This window comes from Dreissena polymorpha, chromosome 8 (genome assembly GCF_020536995.1).
Source record: "Dreissena polymorpha isolate Duluth1 chromosome 8, UMN_Dpol_1.0, whole genome shotgun sequence".
NCBI lineage: Eukaryota > Metazoa > Mollusca > Bivalvia > Myida > Dreissenidae > Dreissena > Dreissena polymorpha.
The window spans coordinates 72,182,806-72,199,293 of NC_068362.1; the positions used below are offsets into that span (position 1 = coordinate 72,182,806).

General features: G+C 33.0%; 2 protein-coding genes across 4 annotated transcripts in view; both read left to right on the plus strand.

Annotated features, from left to right (window-relative positions):
- LOC127840626 (sushi, von Willebrand factor type A, EGF and pentraxin domain-containing protein 1-like) overlaps positions 1-1,424 on the plus strand; it is a 49,272-nt gene extending 47,848 nt beyond the window's left edge. The window contains exon 31 of the mRNA XM_052369038.1: positions 1,411-1,424. Within this exon, the coding sequence (XP_052224998.1) occupies positions 1,411-1,424 (14 nt within the window). The remainder of the gene's footprint in view (positions 1-1,410) is intronic.
- Positions 1,425-1,916: 492 nt separating this feature from the next.
- The window catches only part of LOC127841334 (sushi, von Willebrand factor type A, EGF and pentraxin domain-containing protein 1-like), a 78,920-nt gene continuing 64,348 nt past the window's right edge, over positions 1,917-16,488 (plus strand). For 2 of the 3 annotated variants that reach the window (XR_008030920.1, XM_052370064.1), the window contains exons 1-6: positions 1,917-1,993; positions 2,125-2,214; positions 6,047-6,221; positions 7,969-8,058; positions 8,404-8,599; positions 8,726-8,853. Coding sequence is in view for 2 of the 3 variants with exons in the window: in XM_052370064.1 (XP_052226024.1) it covers positions 1,988-1,993; positions 2,125-2,214; positions 6,047-6,221; positions 7,969-8,058; positions 8,404-8,599; positions 8,726-8,853 (685 nt within the window). In the remaining variant the exon portion in view is untranslated. Of the gene's footprint in view, positions 1,994-2,124; positions 2,215-6,046; positions 6,222-7,968; positions 8,059-8,253; positions 8,374-8,403; positions 8,600-8,725; positions 8,854-16,488 lie in introns of those variants that run through there. The other variant, XM_052370065.1, reaches the window with a different exon arrangement.

Below are 16,488 nucleotides of genomic sequence, written 5' to 3' on the forward strand. Positions count from 1 at the left end.
GATTTTTTCCCGTGTAACATCGGAACGCGTCAAGGTGACAAATCAAGTTCGACCATCTTCAATCTCTTCATTGATGAATTATCTGCCCTTTTACGCAACATGTGTAGCACAGGTATATTTATTACTGACGATATCCCAGACATTCTTTGTTTGATGTATGCAGACGATGTAGCCGGATGTGCTGAAACTGATGCAAAACTTCAGCAACAAATCAATATTATTGAGCAATTTTGTTATGATCCGGTATGGAAATTAATTTGGACACAACTGAAATAACCGTTTTTCGAAATGGCGGTCCTCTTCGCAAATACGCGGAAATGAAATCTAAGTATCTTCCGTTTATAAATATTTGGGTATATTGCTAACATCAAGTCTCTCATGGTCGTCTGTCCACTCAAAATTAATATCAGAAGCTCAAAGAGCTCTTTTTTCGATCAAAACATTTCAAAAACCTTTTGGCAAGTTTTCAACTCCAGACTCATTCAAAATATTGACTCTATGTTGAAGCCATTTCTTTGTTATGCGTCCCAAATTTGGGGCTATGAATACGTTGATTCTATTGAAGCTGTTCAAAACAAATATTGCACAAATATACTGCATATTGCAAAAACCACAAACACGTGTATGGTTCTAGGGGACTGTGGTAGATTACCGTAATGAACGACATACTTTATCAATTGTATTCGATACTGGTGTAGTTTATTAACCATGCCGTCACACGGATACCCAAAACAATGTAACGATATGTTAAAATCGCTTGACGATGTAGGCAGAAAATGTTGGGTAACCAAGGTTAAAACTCTCTTATACAAATACGGCTTTGGGTTCATATGGATAAGTCAAGATGTCGTAAACACAAATAACTTAATTAGAATGTTAAGACAGCGTGTTATCAATTGCTGAACGCTAGAATGGTATTCCTCTGTTGAAAATTCGAGTAGATGATATCACTAAGGGCACTTTAAAAGTCTTTTAAATATTGAGAAATACTTGTCATTAGACATTCATTTCAAATACCGTGCAGCCATGTCCGGGTTAAGATTATCAAATCATAAAATGGACTTGTGTGATGGATGGGGGCATTATTGGAAATAAGGCCAAAGGCCGAAAATATGACTTTTCCGCACTTTATCAAGTACATTTTCACACCTGTTAAAAGCATGGATTTGTTTAACAATAACAGTTCATTGTTCTAGCAGTGGCAAACAAACAATCCTACTTATTTACATGCATACTTAAATTGCATTCATGTAGTTTTAAACTGATTGAAATAAGAAGTACAAGTTTATATTAAATATTCATTGAATGCATGGTCTATGCATTTAAACTTAATAATTAAAAAGAAATATGCAACGATGTTTTTCTACCGTTACACCTGACTGGTTACTCGTGTGGTTAACTATATTTCAGAATCTAAAAGATGAAAGATGCGATCATACGAATGATGCGATATTACGAACATTCTGTATCCCGCTCGACTATTCGTTGAATCACATGTTCACTGTATATTCAAATAGTTTACAAAACAAACTTTATCTATGACTGAGTACTTTATTTCCATTTTTTACGTAGTGCAAATTGTACATTTAATTATACTGAACATTGATTGTAGGTTCATTTGTTAAACTGTTAAATCGTTTGCTGCTAAGCATTTGATTAAACCTACTTAAAATTTGAAATAAATTTACCGGGCCAGCATTGCTGTGTGTTACCACTGTTGTTTCTGTCGTTACGCAATGTGCAAGGGTAACAAGAGTTGCCAAAAATATTGGTTGATCGGTAAAACCGGTAATATGAAACATTGTTCACATGATACTCACACATGAATAACAAAAAGATATAAAGACGGATAAAACGAACAGTTCATAACTGATAAGACCCAACCTTCGATTGGTCGATTGATCGTTATATCTATGTTAAGGTATAAATATTTACTAACACAATCATTTGTTCAGATTTAAGTCGTTAAGCATCCAAGCAAACAAGAATGATGGTAAATTAAGGATTCTCTTGATTTGTTTGTTTCCGTGTTTGTTTTTCGTTATTTGAAATTTTGATTGCCTTGCATATGGAATACACACTTGTTGATTTAACCCTGCGTAGTACTTTAATTTTTACACATAGGAACATTGGATCGTATGCTTCATCGCCGCTTCCGTTTTGTTATCAGATGGAAAAAGTCAAATTAACGCCGGTGCCACCAACGATCGAGAGGTAAGCCTACAAATCAAAGATTAGCAGGCGGTACAAAAATGTTTCTCATAATGATTTGTAGTTTTAAAAGTTGAGGATTTTATATAAAATTGCATAAGGATTCTAATAAATATAATGTGACATATGGAAGCTGCGTCTATAAATAGGTTAATGGTGGGGGGGGGGGTGCTCTGCGGTTTCTCGGACTTCGGCTTTGTGGGTCTGGATGCGAGTCGGCTTGCGCACACAGATGATATCAACACCTGAAAACAAACCAAAAACATTTTAACAATTGTAATGGCTAGTAATATGCAAACATGTAGGAAAAGATAAGTATGCACACAGTTTATGTGTAACATATATTTTTTGAAAAGTTAAGGTTTTAATATCACCAGTTTCCCGACCATTTTGTGGATATTAAACGTCAACTGGCACCTGTTCTGTTAATGCGAGCACACCGTATGCTTTGCTGCGTAATTCACGACATGGTTGCTATCAACTGAGCAAATTGGAGTTACATCATTGAACTAGTCCAATAAATTCAAACGTTCGGACCTCCTTTAAGTTTGTTGCTAAAATGGCTTTCAGAGTTTGGAACGCTCATGTTCAAATTTTAAATACAAGGTCGAAATACACATTCCTTTGCTTTACCTGCGGCAGTTTGTTTTTGGATTCGTTCAAAATTAAATTAAATTACACAGTTCTTAAATCAGGGTGCTGGATCAACGGGGTTTTCAGGGAAGAACTTTATGTTTTGCAAATGTCTCAAGTTATGGAAATACATTTGAAAAAATCTTAAGTTCATAAAAGACAGTTTTTTTGCGATATCATAAGAATTAATTATAAATCTTTTAATACGTCTGAAATCGGTGCACAAATTTCACGTTGCATAACCGTTACATGTATGCTGTACACATAGAAATGTTTGAAAAGAACACAGGTTTATAAAATAAAGTAATTCTGATGTATTTCACATTGCCATACGCAGCATTAAGAAACTTTATTGTATGCATTTATCGAAATTCTTTAGATTTTTTTAAAGTTATTTAAAAAAGCACCACTTGCCGGTTTGTTTACATCCATGAAAGTTCAATCGTGAACCAACAAAGTCACGTGATCCTGCACCCTGTAAATCTGATACTTACAGCTGGTAAACTAGCTAAAATTATGCTTAATGTCAAAGTATCCCTCTTTATTAGAAATGCCATAATTGCCAATTCGATTTTCATGCTGGGTCAGGTAAAATCATACTCCTTAATTAAGAGGTTAACAATAATCTTAGCTGTACGTTTTTATCAGCCAACACTCTATACGGATAATGTTACTTTATAAAGAAAACTTTGTAATCTTCACATGTTATCAACAAATTTTATTTGAAATGCATTGGTTTTATCATTGTTATTTGTTGACCTCTTGTATAAAATTACATTTTAAAAATCATTCGTTTAAGTTATTTTACCTTTTACGATTTTCTTCACACTTTTCAGAATAATTATCTATTTTTTACATTTTTTTAAATATCATATGTAAAAACGCTTTTTGCGCAACTCCTACTGCAATATTTCCAAAGTTTTACACAATAATTAGTTAGAATTGCAACAACCAAGAGTGTAAAGGACCTAATTTTTTTAAGTTGTTTACTTTTTTGTCTAAAATTATATTATCTGAACTTTTTTTACCGCATGTCACCCAACATATTGTGTGAGATTTTCAAACTTCTACAGATTTCATTATCTTCGAGTTCTTTATCATATATTGTCATAGTTGCTTTATATGTTATTTTGGAGGAGTTAATGCCCTTTTCTCAAAGTTCATATAGCTACTATAAGCAAGTCCTCCCATATTTTCTATGCGATTTTCATCAAACGTTTTACAGAATAAATATCTCTTATTGCTACATGATAATTATATTATCTTTGTATCGGAATAGCGTCATTTCTCTACAGTAGATTTTGCTATTTTTATAATATGACATTAAACGCTTTTGTTTGTAACTCTTACATTTTGCATGCAATTTTGGGCAAACATTACTGAATAATTATCGTTAACTGCTACAGCATATAATGTTTTGGCTGTATGACTACGTTTATTTTAAAATGGTATTGTCATTTTTTTCAAAATTACATAATATCATGACCTTGCGATTGCAGTTTCCTATTTTATTAAAAATTTATACGCAAATTTGTACTTTATTCTTGCAAAAAAATGCACCGATGGTAGGGATACAGCACTTTTTTCGTCCGTGGGAATTTTAAGCAAAGAATAAAAAAGAAAGGCAATATTAGCAATTAACCACCGTGTTATTTAAGATATAACGATAACTATCATATTAAGTTATACAAGTTATTGATTCAACGTTCCTGACTACTTTCTTTAAGATGAATTGTGTCAACAAAACTCTAAAATAGTAGCGTTAAATTTTCATATGTGTTTGAATTGATGTTTGAAAACACTTGTATATACAAAAGCGAACTACTGCCGTAACATGAGCGCATCGATTATTAATACCCGGTGTATTTGTTACTTACATAATAAAAGGCATAACGTTCTGAGTGTGTACTGTAATCATATAATGATTTGTCTGCAAGTTCTATACGAACGTATATATAAGACTAAGTTAAAAAAAACTGTGGTCAGGACATTTTGTCGAAACAAGAAGATGGATGTCCTGTGAGGCAAAACTATGAAGATATAACAATAACTATCATATTTAGTTATACATGTTATTGATTCAACGTTCCTGACTATTTTCTTTTAGATGAATTGTGTCAACAAAACTCTAAAATAGTAGCGTTAAATTTTCATTTGTGTCTGAATTGATGTTTGAAAACACTTGTATATACAAAAGCGAACTACTGCCGTAACATGAGCGCATCGATTATTAATACCCGGTGCATCTGTTACTTACATAATAAATACGGAATATTACGCAAGTCAATTGTTCCAAGAGTTTGTATCACTCGAGTGGCTTGTGTGATGACGTATCACACGAGAGGCGGAGCCTCGAGTGTGATGCGAAATAGCACAAGCCACAAGAGTGATACAAACTCTTGGAACAATTGACTAGCGTAATATTCATTTTATTATATACAACAACTAACGAAAACAGTTAACAAATGTATTGTTTACTTTAACAAAACTGACAAAACAATGACTAAGACGGTACGCCATAGTTTATTTAAGACGCGTATGAATACAGTTTATGTAAATTAACGTGTAAACATTCGAACCGGGAAAACACAGGTTTCCGACACGCTTACCTTAATGCCATCGTTACTCCAATTTTTGTAACAATTAAGTTGACAACTTTAATCCGATGTTTATAACAAAATATGCACTTCCACTTCTATCTTCCATGTCTTTATCGAAACTTAGTTTGAACCACACTATTGTATTGCATTCCTATCGAAATATACATTTATGCATGATAAACACACACTCCAAAATACGTTTTAAAACATAGTTTACTGCTAAAAAACACCACGTCCGACATGTCCTTACAGAGTTTAGATAAAACTATTGTGTTTTGTCACAGAAATGACGTCACACGATGTGCTACGTTATATATTTCGTAATATAAAATATTTCTATTTTCGGTGCGTGTAATGTGACGTCATTAAATGGGTCGAAGTAGTCCAGCTAGTATGTTAATACGGAATTGGAAACAGCGAGTAGCGTAATATGGGATTTTTTATTTCAACGATTGATACAACCTGTATTTTGTTAAAAGCATTAAATAGGTATATAATAAAAGGCATAACGTTCTGAGTGTGTACTGTAATCATATAATGATTTGTCTGCAAATTCTATACGAACGTATATATAAGACGAAGTTTAAAAAAACTGTTGCCAGGACATTTTGTCGAAACAAGAAGATGGATGTCCTGTGAGGCAAAACTATGAAGCTGTTCACTGCACCAGTAACTACACAGAACACGTCAAATCATCGAGGAAGATACCAGATGGAGTGACTTGTTACCTTAAAGGCCTCGACATTGAACTGTCTGTCACTTGTCACAAATATCACGGTAAATGCAGCCACAATTCACGAAATTTTCAATGTATTATAACAACATTTCTTTGGTATGTGGTCACTTCGGAATATGTTATTTACCACGTTATTAAGTGTTAAATCGGCACCAGAGTGTGACCAGCTTAAAATTCACCGTTAGTTCGGTAAAAGTTAATTATGAAGAATCTTGATGTTTTATTAGTTTAAATCTGGGCAACTGCGAACATTTTCTAAATATTAAATATTCATAATACACCGAATCCAAGTGAAATCTTAATTACATCAATAATTAATGAGAAAAAAACAACAACAACAATTGTTTACTATTTCGTGTAAACCGCATAAATATTTACCTATTAACATTAACCTAACAAGACAAGTCAATTTCAGTAACAATAAAACAGTCAGGGATGTACTAATTTATTTCTATGTAATTAAAACATATGGTGCATCATTTGTTTAAAATGACCTAGTACCGTTATGTCCAACTTGAGGTGTCTTCGCTAGCCGAGACGACTAGCTATGGTCGAAGTGAATTAAGTTCGAACTAAACAGGTAACGAAGTAAATAGCATTCTTTCTTTTTTCGGCGTTGAAAACGAACGGCGAGACAATACCACAAGTATTGTGTGTCTCATTTTTATGTATTGCCCAAGGTCAGGGGGGGGGGGTGATATCAGGCTAAGTCAAACTCGATTATGGGAAAAAGGGAAAACATAAATACCATGTTTGAATGAAAACTGAGAATTTATTATAAATGCCATAAAATGACATAAACAAATGATTATGTAATATATAATCAAAGCAAACATATTATACATTTTTCCCTAATGTACAAAACTGGGAGGCAAAAACCCGCCGATCCAAATACTATATTCATACATGTATTAAATATTACCATAACCAACTGGCAAGTTGCTGTAGATGTATATCACTGGTAGTCAAAAATTGCAACTTTGAAAACTAGAATGGCACCTTTTTTCAAAACCAATAATACATAGAACTAAAATAGCTAGAATGTCAAGCGAATTAAATCATAAAACAATTTTGCAAGTTTTAAGACTATAATCATGTCTTAAATGCAAAAACACATATAACTAACATATCTATAATATAAGCAAATTAGATATATACATTTGAAGACCAATCTGTTTAACTACACTTTTATAAAAATAATAGACCATGTAACAAAAACACCAAACCTAGTATGATAGACAAAGAGGAGGTGGCGTGGGAGGAGGTGGATTTGAATTCAGAGAAAACTGACGTGAATCTTCTCACGTCAAAAATAAAAAAAGAATGGCTTCTCAAAAGTTCTAGGCTTATTGATTGGCTAAACACGTCACGTGCTTAAAATAAGTGTATTGATTGGTTGAAAACATAATTTATGTACCCGGCTAATGCCCGGACTAATCCGTACACATATGAACAAGAGAGAAAGTGGGGAGGTCGATGACATAAATAATTTTATGTTAGCGTAAAGTGCTATTTATGTATTGCCCAAGGTCAGAGGGGTGGGGAGATATCAGGCTAAGTCGGACTCGATTATTGCAAAAAGGGAAAACAGAAACACAATGTTTGAATGAAAACTGGGAATTTACTATAAATGCCATAAAATGACATAAACAAATGATAATGCAATATATAATCAAAGCAAACATATTATATTGTTTTCCCTAATGTACATAAATAGGAGGCATTTACCGCCAAAAAGGGAACATTTTTATCCCATCCAATACGCTTGTGTGTGTATGTATGTTTTAGTAACTGAAGCGGTAGGAGGTCACTTAAACGTGCGACACAAACGTTTCTCCTGGGTTGTTGCTCCTGCACTAGGATTGCCAATATTTTGTGGTAATGCTTTTCTGTATCATTTATTTGTGATGATTCGTTTAATATTTTGTATGTGAGTTTTTTTATGTATTTAAATGTTGCCAAGTAGGAACATTTGTGCGATTCTCTTGAGAACAGCAAACGTTCGAAAATGTTGCAAATCTATTGGCCGCCTTATTTTTGAAAGTTAAAATCATATATATCATAACGAATATATTTCAAGGTGTGTTTTTTCTTATAGCAAATATACAAATATGTTTAAATGCTATAAACATGTACTGTTTATGAAAAAAAAACTTAATTATTTCCAAGGTGGGGGAGGAGACGATGACCCACCTTTTTTTTTAAATCAGAGTTTATTTACAGGTTATTTCTGCCGCTTAATGAGGTATTTGAGGTCCTACCTGAAAGATGACCCACCACCTAACCATCCCCCTTATATACGCACACCCGGGGTATTAAAACAAAGTTCTCCTATTTTTGCAAAAAGTGGGGAAACATCTGCTGAGGTCTCGTGGACGGAGCCAGCCATATATGACAACGATGAAGGAAGATTTTTACCGTAAAACGATATTAAATTATGTATATTTTATAAACCGCATGAATCTGTATTTTATGAATATCGTTTCTGGTAATCTCGTATCTGCGTCTTTTTCAATAAATGTTGGAGTTCTTGTTTGTATTCCAGTATAACGGTCTCACCCAACAACGTACGCTCGGGCGGACGATTTTCCGAGGGTGGACACACGATTTTCTTCTCTGCAACAGATAGTGGAGGACTCGCCGTTCAGACTAGCTTGTATTTTGAAGTTAAAGGTAGGAATAAATTAAATCCTCGCTGCAATAGACGACGGGGCTGTGTGTTTGTTCGTGCGTGCGTGCGCGCGTGCATGCGTGCGTGCGTGTGTGTTTTTTTTTTGTGGGTTATGCTTGCATACAGTATCCTAGATATTAAAAATGCAATCAACTGTTCAGTCCTTTAAAAAACCATCATTGAATAAACAAGTCAATTACTAATCTAAATAATAATTGCATTTTTGTTCAATATTCGTCTAAAAGTTTGAATTAAAATATTTGAGTGTTTTGAAAGTATTGCATTGATTCTTCACAAGTGGATGTACCGGTAGTTAAAATATTATAATAGGCAGTTGGTGAACCTTTGTGAAAGTTCAGTAATAAATTACAACCGTTTTCCAATCAGCTGATCATATGTACATCACTGTTTAGATGTGGTTGAACACAATGATTCGGAGCCTAACGGCATTTTATAAATGTGTGAAACATTATATATATATATATATATATATATATATATATATATATATATATATATAAATACTATCGCGACCGTTGGGCGAAGCCGAAATCCAGTTTTGCAGAGTTAAGTCGACCTCGACCATTATGGCGAAGGCGACTTAATTCTCGTAATTAATTATTAATTATCTATCGACGATTACGGTTTGAAACGTTGTACGTTGATACAGTTCGACCTAGCAAATATTTAAATACATTTGAAGACGTTTTCAAATGTTAAATGAATTTTTCATGATTTTTTTTTAAATAACTATGTATATGGTTATAAAATCCAGGCTTAGGGCGAAATTTAAAATATGTGGAATTTATTCTCCAAAACTAATAATATATGTTGTGGGTTTGACCCTGTAAAGATTGTTTTTCGAACGCCGCCTTTGATAGCACAGTTTATATAACGTTGGTTAGTTGATTTAGGCTTAAGAAATACATTTCAAAATTTCGACTTGTCCAAAAACACAGAGTTTTCTTTTCTAAACCGGAAACCGCTACGCAGTGAATGTTAGCAATCATAGCACCTTAATGTTGCTTTTGAGTAAAAATTCATGCATTACTGTTCTCAATGGTAAAGTTATTTCATTCAAATTTAAACAATATAAATACGACAACGCCATAATAAAATAACCACAACCGGTTTAGTCTTATTGTTGATCCAATTTCAGATAATTGTGCGAAAATGATATAATTGGTACTATTTAATACTTTCTAGTGATGATGAATGTTTCTCCCTTGATTATTTTATGCAATTTCATAATTGTTGTGTTCTGGATTCATTAAAACGAATATGCTGCACTGTCACTTTATTATATGAAGGGCAATATTATGACAGTTTAAGCATCTTCTCTTACATTTGATGTTTTTATTTGTTAAAGAAATAGCATTATGTCGAAATATGTGAACGCATCTTTCTTTTGCCGCCGAAAAAGAATCTCATTATAAACCATATGTAATCGATTTAATGTTCATTCTTATGAGTTTTGGATTATTAGAGTGCTATACTGCCAGGCAGCTTGAGTTTCACTCCCTTACATTTCATAAATAGAAGACAATACAAATATCGACATATCAACAAATAATGAAGTAAAATTACAAAAACCGTTGAACCTGTATTAAGCAGCCATCTATGGGAAGCAGCAGATCTGACCAATTAGTGCAGGTGGCTGCTTAATAGAGGTGCATTTGCACTATATAAGGTCATTTTGGAAATCAAAATTGTGCTTGCTTATGACAAGTGTTTGAAAACAGAGGTGGCTACTAACACAGGTTGTACTGTAGTTATTTCAAACGTATGAATTTTCAAAGATCAGAACGTCTAAATGTGTAACTGTGTCCTAAATAATGTGTATGGTATCGCCGTATTGTTGTACAAAATGCATAATTTATAGTATTCATAAATAAACATTAAAATTAAGAAAAAATCAAAGCAGGTAATACAAACTATTGCTTTCAATGATCATGTTTTCCACAAATATACACTCTAAGACAATGCACAATTTTACACAAAAATACTGCAACATGCTTAAATTGGCAATAATTTCTAACGCTTTATTAATCTGTAAAGGATTTTAAACACACATGGTAGGCATATATTCAATTCACGAAACTAGTTCCATTATAGTTTACGCATGTGTTAATTTCCAGCATTAGGTAGAATTTTCTCGAGTATAAAGCATTGAGACAATCAGTTTACGTTGTATAGGTGGTATTTCTAGGTTTTATTGTAAATTATTTTATATAAATAGGATATTGATAATATGATTTATTGTTCATAGTATTAAGTGTTTGTTTTTTCCTTATTAGTAGACTTCTACGCTTCTCTCCGGGATATTCACAAATATGCATTAAACACGTAATCAAACCAGTATTATGTCTAAATGTCTGAACTCGTATTCCTTTCTTCTAATTTCAATCAATGTTATCCAAATGAAAGATCTACAATCACAAAGGTATTCAAATAAAAACATTGTTTTTACTGCATGTAAATAGATTTAATTCGGAACTCGCACGCTGTGGGTTTTTCCGATTTCTGAGCGCACGGGAGGTACAAACATTGTCATTAATACAGTAATGACCAGTAACGTCGATATCCGATTTGCTTCCCATTCAGTAGTGGATAATACGTATTTAAACTACAGTAGTGTTTCTTTTAGGAAATGTCAAAATTCAAGTATTTTGTTGTTATATAATATTATTATTATCATTGATAATTACACATAACAAATCTAATAAAATTAAACACGATCGAGATTAGTTCATTTAAAGAAAAAATGATTAAATCATGGTATTTTTTATCAACTATAACGAACGTTTGAGCAGAAAAGTGGTGTTGACTATCAGCGATAAGAGAAATTATTGATTCACTCTCTTTTAAAATATGCTAGTCAGCTTTTGTTTGTACCTAACGCGTGTGCTCAAACATCGGAAAAACCCAGACATGAGAGTTCCGAATAACAACTATTGTCAGCACTTCGACTGTTCGGCATTTTTATTAAAACGTGGCAACACATATGAAAGATGGTGCATATTAAACATTAGAAATATCATATTATTCATTGTTAAAAAAGTTTGGATGTGTGGCTTATTCGTCAACATTTTCTTCAGAAAACGACGGACGTTATTTCCCAAACTCACCGAAATGCGTACAAATGACAAACAAACACAACGCCAAAAATTTATACAAAATAAAATTAAACGGCCACTGTTTCGATAAAACATAGATCTAGTTAAGCTTTTGAATTCGTTTTACATGTGCGAAATGTTCATGAGCTATTTTAGTGTTACCGGTATCTTTGTTTTAAAGCGTCATTATGTAGTTTATGCTTATGTCATAGACCATATATCATACATTGTATTTTACGAGAAAAATAAAATGCGTATGATGATCAAAATAAAATGCGTCCGGATAGTTTGAAGTTAATACCCTAGTGACATTGATGCAACAACAACTTCACCAGAACAAAGAAGAAAACAAACATGGGATATAAGCTAAAAGGTATGGTGCTAACTAAAACGGTGTATGAAATGCTCCCTTATGCTGGAATTGTTTACACAATGTCCTTTGAAAACAGATATTGATATAATATGTTAATAATAATAATAGTTTCGTAATGCGAATACATGCTAAAAATATAATTTCAAATGTGTGAGTTTATGCTTTTTAAGAGGACGCATCAAGTCACTGGTTTGACCATCCGTTTCCTCGCCATTTCGTCTGTTCGTCCGTCCCTAATCAATTCCAGAAACTATTGAATCCGTTGTATTCAACTATAAAACATCGTGAACTACCAAGAGGAGATGCGGATTAAGTATTATCGTTCCGGGTCAATTATATCCATCTGACTTATGTACTTTGAATATTTCTGCAATATACATAAACATTCCTCGCCAGTTCTGAGAAACAACTTAACGGTTTTTATGGAACTATAAACAGCCTTAAGTACAATATATGATGCGCATTTCTACATGTAGCTCCGGGGAAATGATTTATGTTTGAGTAATTGCTCTTTAAAGATTTCTACATTTTACATAAATACTTTTTCTTTTCTACATTAATTCAGGTAACTTTATTGTTGAGGCATACAAAAACAACTCTACAAATGTTACATTTTCCAACCAATTTGTACGTGAAAGGGATCTATTGGTGTATCAGACAACAATATATAATATTGAATGCCTATTCTTTCATTAAAATGGACAACAACAAAAACGCATTAACATATTAGCAAATAGAAAAGATCAAGTTAAAATATGAATTCCAAACGAATGCATACTGATAGATTAACACGTCTGAATGCTCTACTGTGATCAAAATAATTGGTATTGTACCGCCGTATTTTTATGTGAATGCATATAGTACTCATGAATATACATTACATTCAGATAGTGTATATTTACTTCAATGCAGATGTGTCCCACTAATGTACACTCTAATTATTAATGAACAATTCACACACAAATACTGTTAAATGCTTGATAATCTAAAGTTCATAGAAATATCCAAAACGTTGATTGGGCAGTGTGTTGTCATTATTACTCATAATAAGTTATGATAACTGGCATTACGAGAAGACTGATTTGAAGTACAGCTTTATATATAAGAAAGTTGTAATTAAAATTTTCAGCATTCAATACAGAATATTTATTTTCATTTATAGTTGTATGAAGTTACGTTTGGTAAAAATGTTAGAAATTACATTTAGCTACATATGCATTTTGTTTTATGAATTGAAAATTGCAAATTATTCATAATTATTTCCAAACACAACTTTCTAGTTATCAGCATAACAATGTGATGATAGGCAACGTTGGTGTGTATTTTTAAGTTTGTTAGGTCCCCCCCACGCGTAAAAAAGTTGTTTGTTTCAACTAATATTGCCAAAAAGGAGGATATGTACGTCGGCCTAACGTTTTAATTTGACAATTGTTTTACACTATATTTTATACTATACACACGCTATTTTGAAACGTCAAAAAAATTGTTAAGGGTCGGTTGCAAAAAATAGGGACGGTCGGATCAGTGGAAACAAACAACTTGATAAAGCTTTTGTGCGGACCAAGCTCAAGTCCCAGCTCTCCTATCTATTCAGTGTACACTCATGAAAGTTGGGCTAACGTTTGAAAGATTTTCAGCAACTTTAAATGAAATATATTTTGATGTCGTCTTGTGCTGTGGGAGCGGTGCGGGGTACCCGGAGGAAACCCCCCCCCCCCTTGTTCGGTATGATGACCACAAACAAAGCTCAAATGCACCAGGAGCAGGAATCAAATCCGGGTCGCCTAAGTGATAAGCGAGTGTGCAAACGAGCGTTCCGATAAAACGATAAAGATTAATACATTTTACCCGACGGCATGTTCCGGTTTTCCACGAAGAACGCGATAACGTCCGACGAATTTTCTTTTATGTTTGACATAAGTGAGTGCATACTTATAAATGTTTCATTTAATGGTTGATTGATTGATATATCGATTGGTTTATAATTACAAATCAAATGCAGCTACTGAAGATGTAGACTTCTTTTTATTTTTTACGCAAATCTCCACATCGCTGTTTGACAGGAAATAAACTAATGGTGCACTGTTACTTAAAATAAAATTTAGCATAAAAACAAAACATGCGTATCATAATCTTCACAAACTATAAAACGACCATATCATGTCTGTTTTAATAAATTTGAGAACACAATAGCGTAAAAACAGAATAATTTAATACCGGTATTTGTGTAGTAAAGGCAATTGGTTTGATTCTCAAACAATTTAAAACCATTTAAGTGCATTTTATGCAGGGCTAAAATAGATTTTGTGGAGCGTAATCGATTGTTCAATACACATGTTTGTTTTTTAATTGTTTTAAAAACTTAATTGTTCGTGATTTCATTGAATATTTTTTGGTTGATATCAGTCATTGATGACCAAAAACGGCTTCGCTTCTACGTTATGAGTACATTTGAGTTTATTGAATTTGTAAAGACAATTTCAGTCTTTCTGGAAATCGTCCCTGAAAGTCAGCATAGGCAACCGACATTTGTACAGATTCAACTTATTGTCATCCCCTATGAATGGATTGGTTTTATACGGAATACTCGATAGTGCGACGATGCTGTTATTGTAACCATCCACACCGGAAAGCGACAGTACGATGGCGATAACTATCATCGTGATTGCGCGTTTGCATCGTACTAATATCGAGTATTGCGTTTAAGATCAACCCGTTCATATGCAATATCCATATCAGGATTGCGTACATTTGCCCGTTTGCAATTAGTAAGACAGCTTGATTTCAATTTTCAATCTTAAGCATCATGGCTAGATTGTTTTCATTCATAAACCGAAATGAAATATACAAGTTTATTTGTATGTGATGAATGCAAATTACAACTGAAAAAAACGAAAATTACATCTTTGTCATCAATTTAATTATTTAGAAACGTACAGTTTAAACATAAATTTGTGAAATCAAGATATACGCAAAATATCTTTTTTCAAATGTATTTCTTGTTCAACATAACCAGAGATGACACATTTTCAGTTAAAATACAGTTTTAACTTGTGTCACTCGTAGTACGATACGTAATGCTGCTTGAGCGATGAAACTGTATAAACATATATTAACCAGCATGTGCACTTGCGCATCCGGATATTTTGGATCATGTTTACGTATGCACAGTTATGGCCCATATTTAGCAAAAAAGGACTGTAAAACTGTGTAACACGTAAATCTATATTAGTTTTGCTAGATGATTGATACTTAACAAACACATTTTCAGCATGTAAATGTAGGCACTTTAGTATCTTGATGCATTTAACATGTAAACATATTTAAGGACCCTTTTTGCAAAACGACAACAACAACCCAATAGCATTAAAAACAAAAACTGTGTAACTGCTAGCTCGATTATGCGTGTCTTATATTAATATTAATCACCACGTGTTTTCCGTATTCAATTAGTGTTCAATGCTCCTGCTGCATAAATTGTCGCAAGTCATCTACGTTATACGCGATGTAAAAGAGCTACGCCCAATTAAAGAAACACTATTTATATTTCTAAATCACTCATCCAGGAACATAGCTATTATATGACATATATTTATACATTGCAAAGGTATCATAATTATTGTTAAAATTATTTGAATTTATTAACAGTGGGCAAAAAAGAAAGATACGTCACAGAAAATAAAGTGTTTTTACACGTCAGAATATTTAGTCACACATATCGTTGTAGACGATTTAATCCTAATAGAATTAGCTGTCGTAAACATACACTTGGAAACTCTTCTAACGCAACACTTTGCAAACATGAATATCTCAGTCATTAGTAAAAAATATGATTTAAACGTGTACATGTGATCATTTGACTTCATTTAACGTACTGTCGCCTTGCTATGTGGATGGTTCCACTAACAGCATCGTCGTACTTTTAAGCAATAGGCATAAAATCAACCCATTCATAGCGGTTTGTACTACCAGGATTCCGTACACATGTCTGTTGCCTATTCTGGCTTATAGAGACGATTTCTAGACAGACATAACTTGTCTTTACCAAAACAATAAAGTCAACTGTATCCATAACGTTTTGGTTTGATTTAATGTCTTCAAAGATGCCATCACTTTATATTGTACAAAAGGCTTTATTACAACTTTTT